Genomic DNA, 13,397 nt, shown 5'->3' with positions numbered 1-13,397 from the left:
GAACGACGTGAAGTGTCGGTGTACTATTGAATCGTCGCGGTTATTAGAAATGGCTGGCCACTGGCTGGCATACTTGGACTTGTTTGCTTAGGACTTGGCTGACATCGTGGAAAGATAGATACTCTTGAGGGACGATGCGACAATTTTTTCCGATCGATCGATTTTAATTCTTGCAAAACGTATCTCTTGCTTTTTAAGCTTTGGCTTAAAGGAGGGACATCGAGACTCTTCGTAAAAATTCATTATCGATCTATCGATAATAATACGTATACGTCTATCTACCTACGACATCATTTTTCCGTTACGAGAATTTTATATTACATCGATGCTTGTAAAGAGGCTACCAGCTCGTTTACCAGCATCGATAGCAACACAATAACAAGTATTGTTCGAGTCGTAGGCCCTCCCCTTCGCGAAAAGGAAAGCAGCACGGCTTTCGCAAAACACCGGCAAAACGACATCTCTGTTTCCCTTTTCCCCGGTTCCGCGATTTTAACGAGTCGAATCAGCGTGCCGCGAGAGGGAGGGAAGGGAGTTTTTCACCAGTCCGTCGGTTTAATAGCCCCGGCTGTGTACTGCGTGCTCGAGCAACATTGGAAAGCGGCTTAACCCTGGAGGACCCTCCACCGATCGACCGGCGTTCGACGTGTGCGCGCTCGCGTGCCATCACGCGTGGATCAAGAATGTTACACGCGTGTGCAGCGGAAAACGAGAGAGATCCTGTCTTTTTCTTTCTCTTTTCCCTCCGACTGGCGGAATTGCTAGGCCGCGTTATTTTATATACCAACGAAAATTCGAACTTTGCCCCGGTTTCTGGCCACTCGCCAGAACGACGATCTTCCGAGGCCAACCCCCGTAAGCCGTTGTGCAATCGTGCGTGCTCCGCGATACATATTTTCCGTGCCAGCCTTTTGTCTCTCCTCGACCTCTTCCGCCCGTTTCGTCCATTCCCAAATCCCGTCCAAATCCCTCCTCCATTTATAATCGTTCTCCTTCTCTCGTCTCGCGATTTCCTTCGTCTTCTTCGCTCCCTCTTTTTTCTTGCCACGTAGGTAAGAACGGATCCTTGCCCCGATTCCCTCTCTCTCTCTCTCTCTCGTGTGTTGTGCGTTTGGGGTGGAGGGGGAGGGAAATTCGCTAATTCCGTACGAAGGCACGCACTACTCCCTTCGTTTATTTTCGTTTTACAACGGGCCGATCGTTCTTAATTTACGAGACAACGGTTGGGCCGGGGTTCGTCGCACCCTTTATTTCCCCGCCGAATAAAACGATCCGCCAAATTTCTCCTCGATTTATGCCACCGTTATACCTCCTCCTCCTCCTCCTTCTCCTCTGTTCGGAGGATATCGAGGTTTTCTCGAGCTTGCCTTTGACTCGATGCTCGCATGTTGCATCCGTTTCTTTGTTCTCGTGTATATTCGCTCCACTCGACTCGTTCCAGTCCCTCTTTTCGACGAGAAAGAGGGAAGAAGGGAGGAATGAATGAAAATGAGGCTTGTTTCGGTTGTAGGAAGCGAGCTTCTAACCGGAAACGATGTTTCCTCGCGCGAAAACAAGTATACACAAACAACAGCCAGAAGGCCCTTTCCTTACCACCCGCTCCTCGAGTCCTCGTATTTTTCGAATCTTCTCTCCTCCATTATTCAACACCGGTAGAAATCGCGGAGAAACGGGCCGTATAACCTTGGTATAACCTCTCCTTCTATCTTCTCTCGTCCGGAACGAAGGACGAAGCAACGAGGAAAGAAAGGACGAGAAACGAAGACGCGCTCCGCTGCTAATTGACGTCCCGCGAGAGGGCCACGTTGTTTCTCTTTGGCGTGGTTGCTGCTTCGTTAATTATCCGGACATAAAAAGAGGAGGGGGAGGGTGGTCGTAGTTTGAGAACGGAGGGGAGATAAAAAAAAAAGGGGAGAGCGTCGAAGTCGCGAGTGGGAAATTAATTAGGGGCGGGGGTGGTGGTGAAATTCGCAAGAAGAAGCGGCTTGTTCCCCGCCGTAGTAATTCGTCACGTTGAACGTTAAGGGGCTCGAACGAAGCGAGGAGGCCGCGTCGAGGGATGGTCGAGCAACTCCTCCAGGAGCCGCGACGACGTCATTCGACGGCAATTTCGGCAACACTCGAGACTCGAGCCGGGCCGGTTGTCCCGGCGTCGCACGCTTCTCTCTCTCTTTCTCGGTTAGCGACCATAAGTGGAGATCTCGAGTGGTGTATAGCGCCAAGTTTCCCCCTCATTTGTACTCTCTCTCTCTCTTGCCGCGTCTCCTTAGGCTTTTTCCACACGGGATATTAATTTATGAAACTTGTGAAACTCGGTACACACAGAATAGCATGTTTGGGATTAGCTCCGTGTACGAAATCGATTGTAAAACGAACGCAAAATGTCCAGTTGAGACTTAACTTGAGATATTTTCACGTACTCAATGCTTTTGCGTTTATTTTTGCATTGAATCAATTTTTCAAAAAAAATTCCAACTGTGCTTGAAGTGCATCATACGATCAATACCACCATCCATGCTTTTAATTATTTATACGAATGAGAAAAGAAGAAACAGCTTTTAAGTTGATAGGGAAAGAGATTGATCCACGATATCACCAGGTTTTCAACGACGGTTGCATTGTGAAAGAGGCCTTACCGATGCTGAATTCCTATTGCTCGTTCGATTGGCTCGTTACGTCTAAATATAACAGAATTTCGTCGGCGCGTTGATTGGGCCATCCTCGAGGAACGCGCGTCGATTAGAGCGGCGATGAGTGGCGTGACGAATGTTCCGTTCGGGGAAAAGTCGTGGCGATTTTCGAGGGGCTAATCGGAAGCAATCGAGACGCGCGACGCTTTTGCGACTCTCTCTCTCTCTCTCTCTCCCTCTCTCGTTGGACCGTGCATTCGGGGCTTTCGAGGCTTTCGAGGAGGAGGAGGAGGAACGTTGGAACGAGGAGGTGGACTCGTTTGCATATTGCTCGTCCGCTTATGGCAAGGGAACAATGGGAAAGTCGAAATTTATTAGCGGGAGTTCGCATTGTCCGGATTACCGGGGGTAGCTTTGAGATGGATGCTTAATCCTCTTTCTCTCTTTCTCTCCGCTTCCCCCCCGAATGTTTTGCGCGCGTTAATCTCGATTAGAAATTATTCCATTTTGCATCCGCTTTGGAGAATTCCGGTGGAGCTGCTTGCGACGAGAAAAATTACAACGTTACGTAACGTTCCGTTTTTAATTTTAAAAAACGAACAGGATTATCAGGATTATTCGAGGGAACGTACATGTTGTATAAATACGTGTTTCATGCTTTTTGTATTATTACTCGTTAAAAAGAAAAGAAAAGAAACTGAGATTTTTCGAATCGCTTTATTCGAGAAGGAAACGTGGATAGATTAGCGAATGGACAGTCGGTCAAAGACTGTGTGTTATATATTTTCAGCGAAGTACGCGTACAGTTGCAAAATATCGGTGTTGAACGAAACACGGTGTCAATTATATCACAGTCCATAACCCGTAACATTCGGCCCGATCGAACCGTCTGCGAGAGCGGAAAATAATCATGGCGCGCGTGTTTTCCTTGATAACACGAGAAACGTCGGCCCGGATAATTTACAGGAGCGTCAAATTTTCTTCTCAAATATTGAGAAACGCGGCATCTTGCGAAACATCTTTGTTTCCTTTGGCAACAAAGAAGCGCGGTGGAAAGTGGCCCACCCCCGCCGAGACGATGATTTGCAACTATTAAGCGACAATGTGGCGAAGACGTCTACGAGTACATTGTTGTTGCACGTTGTACTTGGCATTGTTCTCCTGCAGCTGGAAACTGTTCCACTTCCTCTCCTCCACTGTTTCTCCTCTGTCGACGTCGGGCAAAAATGAATAAATTATGGCCGGCGGATGCTCTCTTCGACGATTGTGTCTCGTTGGGCGGTCTCCGCTTGCACCGGTTCCGTGGCAAAGGGATAGTCCGTGTGTATTTATACACCCGCCACGCTGATTCACCAGCGCGTGTTTCATTAGACTTTCTCAGCCTCCATCTCGCGTAAACCTGCGCCGGACCAAAGCGATCCGAATATGGGCCATTCCCGCGGTTCTCAACCCGCTGCTCCGTCCAACTCGCCTCTTCCTCTCTGACCTCGATACGATTCTCTTTGCTCGTACGCACGCGATGTACGATTGAAGAAAGAAGACTCGATAGAATTTTTTCCTGAATCGAAATTTGCGTCATCATCGATTGATTTCAATGTTTTCTTTTTGTTTTAAAAATTCTAGATACTTTGTCGCGTACTCGTTCGTGGAACGGTATAAAATAAATTCCTAACGATGCAAATTTTTAAGAATTCGAAAAATTCTAGACCGAAAGTCGTGGAAAACGGACACCACTGGCCTGTAAATTGGGACAATTCGGGGTTGGTGCAAATGCAAGAACGATGTAACCGCGCATTCGTTTTCCTCGTACCCGTTATCGAAGGGGCGAAACTGTATACAACCGCGTAATGCATTCTTTCAGCGAGTTACATTACGCGTCGCCCCCATCTTCGTGGTCCAAACAACGTACGCGTCGCTTTTACCGAACGTCCTTTCCACCAATTTTAATCGTACACTCGTCTCGACCAACAACCTTCTACGAAACGAAACATCGAACAAAAGCTCGATAAATGGTTTTTTGGATAGAAATGGACTTTCTCTCTCTCTCTCTTTCTTCTCTTCATCTTTTATTTTTTTTTTTTTTTTCACGTTTCGCACTCCATAAGTTGGCACGAGCGTGTGTGCGTATTTCACGCGGGATTTATACTAGCAATCCATTTTCGGAATCTAATATTCGTCGCATCAGTTTTATCGCTGGCTTGATTAAATTGGTTTACAGGCATGCGCGCCCTTTACCACGGTTGTTTGTCGCCACGTTGGCCCGTTTGTCGAGTGAAAATTGCCCGTAAAAATTGGACGATGATTATTAATATTAGCGAAGGATCGTTTGATTTTCGTGGATAATGGAAATCGAGAACTGTGCCTCGTCTTTTTTTCGTTTCTCTCTTTTCTTTTATTCGTCTTCAGCGTGTAATTGAAATAAGACGATGTCTTTTTAACACGCTCGAATCAAATTTAAAATACGAATTTATTGATACAAGTGAATGATATAGATAAGATAGACACGATGTTAATTCGAATCCTTCGAGTTTCCTTAAAATTTTCGTACTCTTGAAAGTGTAAGGCTGTAATGAATCGATCGCGAAATTGGTATTTTTTTAGGAATAAAAGAATCCATCGCAACCGTCGTACGTACCGTTTCAACGAGTTTATCAATTTGAATGTCAGTTTCAATCAATAGTTTTTCACGCGATGTAAATAGAATTAAAAAAAAAAAAAAAAAAAAAAGTGTCTATATTCGAGATCGATTCTCGAGAATCGTCAATCCTCCATTTTTCCATTAGATAAATTTTCATCCCCTCGTTTATTTATTCGCGTTAATCGCTTACACGAGGGTTGCGGCGTGGCGTATCGTATCTTCTCGTCGCGAAATGATTTTCGGGGGGGGGGAAGGGAAGGGGAAGGTTGTAGCGGTGGCACCAATTAATTCCAGCCGGAATTATGGATGTAAAGTGCAGAGGCGAAAACGCCCCGATTCTCGAAATAACGTTGGCCGTAAAATCCGTGGACACGGCCGGCCGATAACTCGTAAAAATGCCGATCGTAATTTCATGGGGAGAGGCTCGCGACTTTTATTAATCCGGTCGAATTTATTAATCCGTTCGCTTCTAATTCTCGCCAAGACGACAGGATATTTTTGTTCCGCGTCAAGCACCGTTTCCTTGGCTCGGATGATCGAGTGGGTTTTATTTTTTTTCTTTTTTTTTTTCGTGTCCACGTTTCGATATCGGCTGGGACGAGACGCCAATCGACGAAGAAAAGTCGATATATCTCTTCTAGAGTGCGATAAAGTATCTCTACTTATTCTCTTTAATCATTTCGCTACTAGGGGCGATTATAGCTTTGCACAAGATGTATATGACGAGCGATTGGAGTTAAAAGCACATCGAGTATCTTTCTCTGGAAACGTAGCATAGATATAAACATAGATACTTTGTTTTTATCATCAATTTTTTTCCCAATAAACACCGTCAAAGCAACTGTGCCGCGACGGAAGAGTCGCCCGTAGCGAAAGGGTTAATAATCTTTTACATTTTTGTTCGATCACGTTGTCCAAGGAACGTGGATTCGAATCAGTTTCGCTGTGTTCATCGAATTCTCAAAATTTATGAAAGTTTGAAGCGCTAGTTAATAAGAATCGTACCTCCAGTTATTCGTCTTTTTGTCCAAACTTTAATCTCAAACGACAAGAGATAATAAGAAATGATACCGGGGGGAGGGGGGGAGGAGGAGGTCAAAATTCACAAGAGAAATTTACAAAATACAATCGAAAGGATTGTTAAAAATTTCAACAATTTTTTTCCCCTCTCTCCTCTTTTCAGACAAGAGTTATCCACAAACTGGTTTCCGGGAATCAAGTCGTCCCCCACGCGTCGTTCTTTTAATATTTCAACTGACCGATCGAGGGTCCCCGAGGGCCTGTCACTAACTTTCATAACTCATCATGCCGCGCAACAACCCTTTTCGGGGCGGGGGAGCAGCATAGAGGCGCGTTGAATCAAACTCTAATCCCATCTAAATCGGGAGCGGCGCAATAAATCCGGTATGATTTAATTACGAGTCGTCGCGGCGCTATTCCAAAGTATTTAACTTAATCACCGATGTTAATGCGCCTGCATTAATCTCTCGAGTTGTTGCCGGCCCGTTCAACCGTGCCAGACCTCTAACGAGTTTCTTCCGTTGAAGACGCTCCAAGTTCGGCCTGTTAGAAGCGAGTTAAATGGTGTCCGATATCGGCACCAACTTCTTTACAACGGGAGTCGATTAATTCCTTGTTTGGATTCGAAGGGAAGGCGACGAGGAAAGAGATTAGGGGATTGGATGGGTTTTCTCGGCGAAGGATAACGGTTTTCTTTGTACGGCGCAGTGAGATGTTTGGGAGGAATTAATATCGTAGAAACAGTTGGTTTATCGCCGTTCTGTGCGAGAGCACGATTTGAATTCACAAAGGAAATGGATCGCAGCACCGATCTTGAAGAAGGAGAGCAATCACGCTCGTTGCCATTCGCGATCGACGGACAAAATTTGCGATCATTAAAAAATGACGAAGCGACGCGTTAAGAGGAGAATCTCAAGGGAGACGTATAATCATCCTCCCCCCTTCATCCGGGCCGGGTGAATAACCAAGAGCAATCAACCACGAGGATGGAGATCATAAATCAAACAGCGATTCCGCGAGCGGCGCTCGGATAGTCTTAGGCTGCATTATTCATGTTGCGTGCGGAAACAAACTTCGGCTACCAAGTTTCGCTTGATCCGACAGATCAAACAGCATCGCGCCATCCCTTCACCCTTGCGCGCGAATCTCGCTAATGTCTCGAAACGAAAACGTTTTCGTTTCCCCTCCTCCCCTTGAGCGAAACCTCGAGATCGATGCTGTTTAGAGAGACGTTAAATTAAAGAAGGGTGGGGAGGGGGAGTGCATATAACGCACCATCCCCTCCCCCCCCCGCTCTGGCAATTAGAGGAATGAAGAAAAAGGATGAACGACGGCGGGCCAAGGTGGCGCAATCTAATTCCAACCCTTCCCCTCCCTCATGCAAATCGAGGCCCTTAACTAGCCGACGTTTCAACCCTTGACACTCACCCTAGCGATGGGGGTCGCCAGGCACCATCCGGTTACTTCGACTCTTCTCCTCTGGCTCTCGAATTAACCCTCCGCCGTTTTCCTCCTCTCTTTGTCCCTCCTCTTTGTCACCACCGTTTGGTTCCCGACCGGCCGGTGTGAAATTACTCGCGGCGATAATGAAAAAAAAACATTTCGCGAGGTTTCAATGTGCGATGTCAACTACGATTTACGCGAGTTTTATCCACTCTCCCTGTTTGCGTTTGATGGTTGATGACTGTTTAACTGTTCAACTCGCAAGTGTTGGTTCAAGTCTATTAAACGCGAAAACGCGTTTCTCGTAAAATTCTTTTTTCGATGAAGAACGTGCTCACTGAATCACTTGGTGGTTTATAACGCGCAACGTTATACACGTTTAACTGTAATTATTAAATATTTATATATTGTTTGCACAAAGTGGATATTATTCGAATACTCGTAAGGAAATCGATTAAATTAAAGAAATTGAAGAGTGTAAATTGTTTTTCGTTAGTCGTGAAGGATATTAAAAAATATTAATAACCGAATGATTCGATCTCCGTGAAAATATCATTCTCTTTTAACAACCTCGATTAATTATAACCAACTCGAGGAAAAGTGGTTGGAATTAAATAAATTTCACGGCTGACCTGGATACGACGCATCAAACGCTTAAGAAATTTCATTCAGTTTGGAAATCGTGTCGCGGCATTAATCAGAGCGTAGTCTCCGTCACGATGTTCGCAAACACGTTCAATCGGATCCCCCCACCCCACTTCTCCCTCGAGCACGCCCGTTCAACAATCCCGCTCGGGGAAATGGCAAGTTCCGAAGAAAGGAAAAGCTCGATCGTGTCGCGGCTCAAAATACCATTACCATATCAAAGGAGGCCGCGATATCGCGAAACTCTCGAAACTCTCTCTCTCTCTCTCTCTCTCTCTCTTTTTGTCACTTTCCACAATCCTCCTTCCAGCCCTAATTTTCGACAAAGAAACTTCTTCGTTCGTCTCGAAACGAGGAAAAGGGAAACAGGAAGCGTGACTCGATTATCGATATCGTGGTTAATACTATAATCGATGCTGTATCGAAGGTTAATCCTTTTTTTTTTTTTTTTTTTCATTCGAAAAGATAATCCAGATAAGACAATTTTATTTTGGAATATTTTTTAGAAATATTTCGATTCGAAAATTGTCTCACGTTTGTACGTATTTATTTATATACAAGTAACACGGATCGCAAATAATTAAGAATAATCGTTATAAGGAAATATACATACATTTTTGTGTATTTGAATTGTAAAAAATCTGTCGTATGTTTAAAGATACTTTAACGATGTAGAGAGATTTCGATAAAGAGGTATAAAATATCGAGTACAATTTATAACAAAATGCGTGAATGAAGTAAAAAGGAAAAGCAAAAAACTTGTAACGATACAATTTGAAAAAAAGTTTAGCATTACAAATTAATTAAACGTATTTTATCAGAATCGATCGTGTTCCGATTTTTAAACTCGTTCGATGTTTATCGGCAATTTTATCGGAGGGGAGTGGCGGCCAATCTCCTCGGTTCGTGTCCGAGCGGTAAATTTGGAAAGAAGGGTTGGAAGAGGGTGGAAGGCGGCGGGTGGAAACGATTTCGGTTTAAGCCGAAGCGCGAGGGTGTGTCGTGTACCCGTTCACGGATGATTGTCGCAGGAGTTGTAATTGCAACGAGGCGTAATTAGTTTTGGAAATTTAATTATTTCCGGGGCGCGCGATAAACGCCGCCGGCGGAAGCCTTTCGACGAAGAATTATCGGACGACTTTCCCGCCGTGGCGCCCGCTTAATCCCGCTTCGAGCAACCTCGAGCCAATGGAAAATCCTCGTGTTTCGTGAAATCCTCCTCTCTCTCTCTCTCTCTTTCCGTTCCATCCGACACCATCCGCGGAATAATCCGTCGACAAGCGTCGTCATTCGAGGCTGCTTTGTTAATCAACCTCGAACGCCTAAGGACAAGTCTAATTTTGTGGGTTCGAGGCTGGGTGGCGACCGAGGATCGGGTATGGATGATTTTATTATGAACGATTCGATTCGTGTTATTGTGTTCGATCAGGTTGTTCTTTCTTGAGTTAACTTTTTAGACAAAAGTTCTTATGGTTGGGTACCATAATATAGGATAGGAATCGAAGTAGAATTTACTTAAATGTTACGTGGGAAAGGAAAATTAGATTTTCGTTGAGTTTGGAAATTCTTGTTATTATTTCAAAAATAATAAAAAGAACATAGATCTCTTTTATTTTAAGACTTACACTGTGCGGCTAATATGAAAACATCGAGGATAATTTCTTGCATCATTTCTCGAGCCTCTATAAAACTATTCGGAAAATTTACAAATCCCTTCAATTCGATCGGGCGAATTGTTCGAGGCCAGGGCCTTTCGTAGTAGTTCGTTTTTTCTCACGTTTTTTTATGTTAATTGGAACGATCTTTCTCTAACACACGCTGATTAGTCGGTACGGCACGGTTGTCCATTTCATGTTAGTTGCATAATTGGAAAGGAGGGAGAGAAAAAAAATTACGATTATAAACATTCGCGATTGGCGGCGATACGTTAAACGAGAAGTGAATGCAAATCGCAAAGCGGTTACAAAACTTTCTCATGCGTCATCGGCGTTCCTTGAGCACACGTTGAACACGCTTTTGTCGATGTGACGTGTGGTAACGAGTTGCGAGATAGTCAAGATACGACGCGAACAAGTACACCGTTAGAACGGGATCACACTCTATAAGAAACTTCTTTTTTCAACAAATACCTTGTCGAGATATATTCATATATATAATTAAAAATACCGTATTCGGTATCGATATTGGAATTGAAGCTTTTAATATTTTTGAAATTGTATAGAACGGATTTGGATACTTTGTACTTTTAGCATTATTTAAAATTTTCAAGTAACGTGCTTTTTTTTTTTTTAAATTTAAAACAAAGTTTAAAAGTACAATTTATCTGGGACACAAAATAATAATTATATCCTTTAAAAAAATTGTTCGGTTCGAACGAGATAATTGTTGCAATGCAATATATTAATAGATAAAATTTTACGAAATAGTGTAGCGCATTTTACGAAAAAAAAAAAAAAAAACACGTATTGCTGTAATAGCCTTTTACAATATTTTCTGCCATTCTACACGCGTTCCGAATTGGCGAGTATTTATATCGTATTTGATGTCGTACGAGGGTGCTAGTGGCAGAAATTTGGATACATGGGAAATAACAAACGGGGGAAAAAAAGCTATTCGCGCGGAGATATATTCTATCGCAAAGGATGCTCTCTGTATCACCGCGATGCTTTCACGAATCGAGGCTGAAAGTAGGGGGTGGAAAATGAAACGAACGCGACGAGTTTTTCGACCTGACTGCCCTATTGGTCGACGACTGGTAACAAATTGCGATTTCAAAATGCGAATGCCATTTTGAGAGAAATTTAAAATTTGCCCGATTCATTCGAGATGCCGAATTTTTCGAGTAGGATGGAATTTCACAAAAGAACGCAACCCTTTATACGCGATATATTTTCATACATGTTTCATACATATTCGCGTATTCGATTGCTTTGCGCAACAACGCTCCACCACGGCCTCGTTACAACCTTCGTTTATTGGGAAACACCGTTGGCCCAATATTGATCCAATGAATAGAGGAAAACGGTCGGTTGTAACAATACCGGTGATACGATTAAATATGTACCTACGACAATTCAATTCTATTAATTTAGATGTCGAAATACTGCCCCGCCGTATTTATCGAACCCACTCCACCCCTATCAAACTTATCAAGCGGGGTGGCGCCATTTACGCCAGCCTTTTTGTTCCATCCGCCATTATGTAAACGCGTCGATATTGCGTTTTTATATATTCATTGCGCCCTTACGCAAACGGACGCAAGCATCGAGGATGCTTGGCAACCTCCCTCGGCAACTACCGACTACTACAAAGCTAAGTAGAAACCTTTCGGTTCCTTTGCTCGCCACAGGCCCATTCTTTTCTCGAACGCCACCCTTTCCCCCCTCCTTTTTCGCAAGGGTCCTCCTCCATCGAAACGACGTGTGTGTTTTCGCTCGTGTCCCGCGATTACGTTTTCAGAAATTAATGGCAAACCGAAAGAGGGGATTTGCCCCGTCAAAGGGCCGTTTTCCTCTCCTCCCTTGTCGTGTATGCATTTCTCCGCGTTCCATATTCCCCTTTGAAAAATTAATTTTGCAAAACGGAAATTTGCAAACTCGTCGAGAAGATCGAGAAGTGGTGTTTTTTTTTTTTTTTTTCTTTTTCGATCGACGCGTGTTTTCGATTAGGTTTTCAGAAATTAATACGGCCAAGTCTCGCGGCCGGATCTCTCGACGTTGTATCTCCACCCTCCCGCGAATTCTAAGAACGAGTGCGGACGACAGGGGTGAAAAATTTATCGAGTCCAGACCCCGGTGTTACCCTCCCCTCCTCCAAAAGCGTTCCCAGTCAACCGGTACGCGGCCGTCTTTTCAAACGGATCTTTACAAAAGCTGTCTCTCCCTCCGAGCTTTGTCTGGATGAGCCACAGTCCTGCTACCTCCCCTCCTCTTCATGAATCTTTGAAAGTTCATCGCGAAGCTGGGAATCGGCGTTGTCTCCTTTTGTTTCGACGGGTTCGGCGTGCCGTCAGCTGGAAGCACACGCGTTGGGGAGGTCGATGAAGCTCTTTTGTATCTACCCGGTTCGTTGATTAGGGGGATCTTGCTTCGGTAATTTTGGGTTGAAACAACGATTTGAAAATCGTCGCAAGAAATTCGTCGAAAGAAGAAAGAACTACTTCTGACAAGTGAACGATAACTTTGCTTTGTAATGTCTTCGTCTGTCTTCTTAACGGCCGTTTAATTATCGAACGAGTCGAGCAATTTATTTACATCCGTTTTATATCTCGATAATAAATTATCGAATCGGTGAATTACCTCGTCGTAATTTTTTTTTTTTCTTTTCAAGAAAGGAATCCTTCCTCGATTTCCTCCCGATTTCGTTATCGAAGCGTTTATTTCCACGTGCTCCGTGGGAAAAATAATTCTCCCAGGGACAAGAAAAGCGGCGGGATAGCCTTAAGCTCTTCTCGAGACCACGAAAAGAACGTACGTACTAACCAAGTCCATTTTTCTGTTTCAGCAATCATGGCTCACTTCTTCTTCCTTGCCGCGTTCTTCTGGCTGAACACGATGTGCTTCAACATCTGGTGGACGTTCAGGTGAGTGTGATATATATATATATACGTATTCCTCCCCTCCCCCTTTGTCTGATCATCTACAGAGTAACGGAGCACGTAGACGTTGCCTATCTGCGGCGGGAGATTTTGCCACGTGTGTACTCTTCCGTGCCGCTGGCCCCGAATCGAATCTACCAACGATTGTGCCCCGCTAAGATTTATTCGATCGTACCACCTTTCCCTCCGTATTTTCTCTTTTAATTTTCTCCGCCCGAAAGACTCGAGCGCGAACGTTCAAACGTTTCAACGCGTCCCCCGCTCGCGCCAACATTTTTTCGAAGAAGAAGAAGAAGAAGAAGAAAAGTAGGAAGAGAAGAAGGAGAAGGAAGAAGGGGAAGAAAAAATAGAACGGCGAATGTCGTGGCGTCGATTAAAGCATCCATTTGGCGGAGGACGAGGGCGAGCGAGGGAATAAAAAAAT

At 44.3% G+C, this 13,397-nt stretch overlaps 1 protein-coding gene across 1 annotated transcript in view; it reads left to right on the top strand.

Annotated features, from left to right (window-relative positions):
- The window catches only part of mthl1 (adhesion G-protein coupled receptor methuselah-like 1), a 144,513-nt gene that overhangs the window by 46,278 nt on the left and 84,838 nt on the right, over window positions 1–13,397 (top strand). The window contains exon 4 of the mRNA XM_003698762.4: window positions 12,880–12,958. Coding sequence (XP_003698810.2) covers window positions 12,880–12,958 — 79 coding nt within the window. The remainder of the gene's footprint in view (window positions 1–12,879; window positions 12,959–13,397) is intronic.

This window comes from Apis florea, unplaced genomic scaffold (genome assembly GCF_048593485.1).
Source record: "Apis florea isolate Af1SG1 unplaced genomic scaffold, ASM4859348v1 contig_3158_pilon, whole genome shotgun sequence".
Lineage (NCBI taxonomy): Eukaryota > Metazoa > Arthropoda > Insecta > Hymenoptera > Apidae > Apis > Apis florea.
The sequence above is the reverse complement of the archived record's forward strand: the minus strand, read 5'-3'. Positions and strand labels throughout refer to the sequence as shown.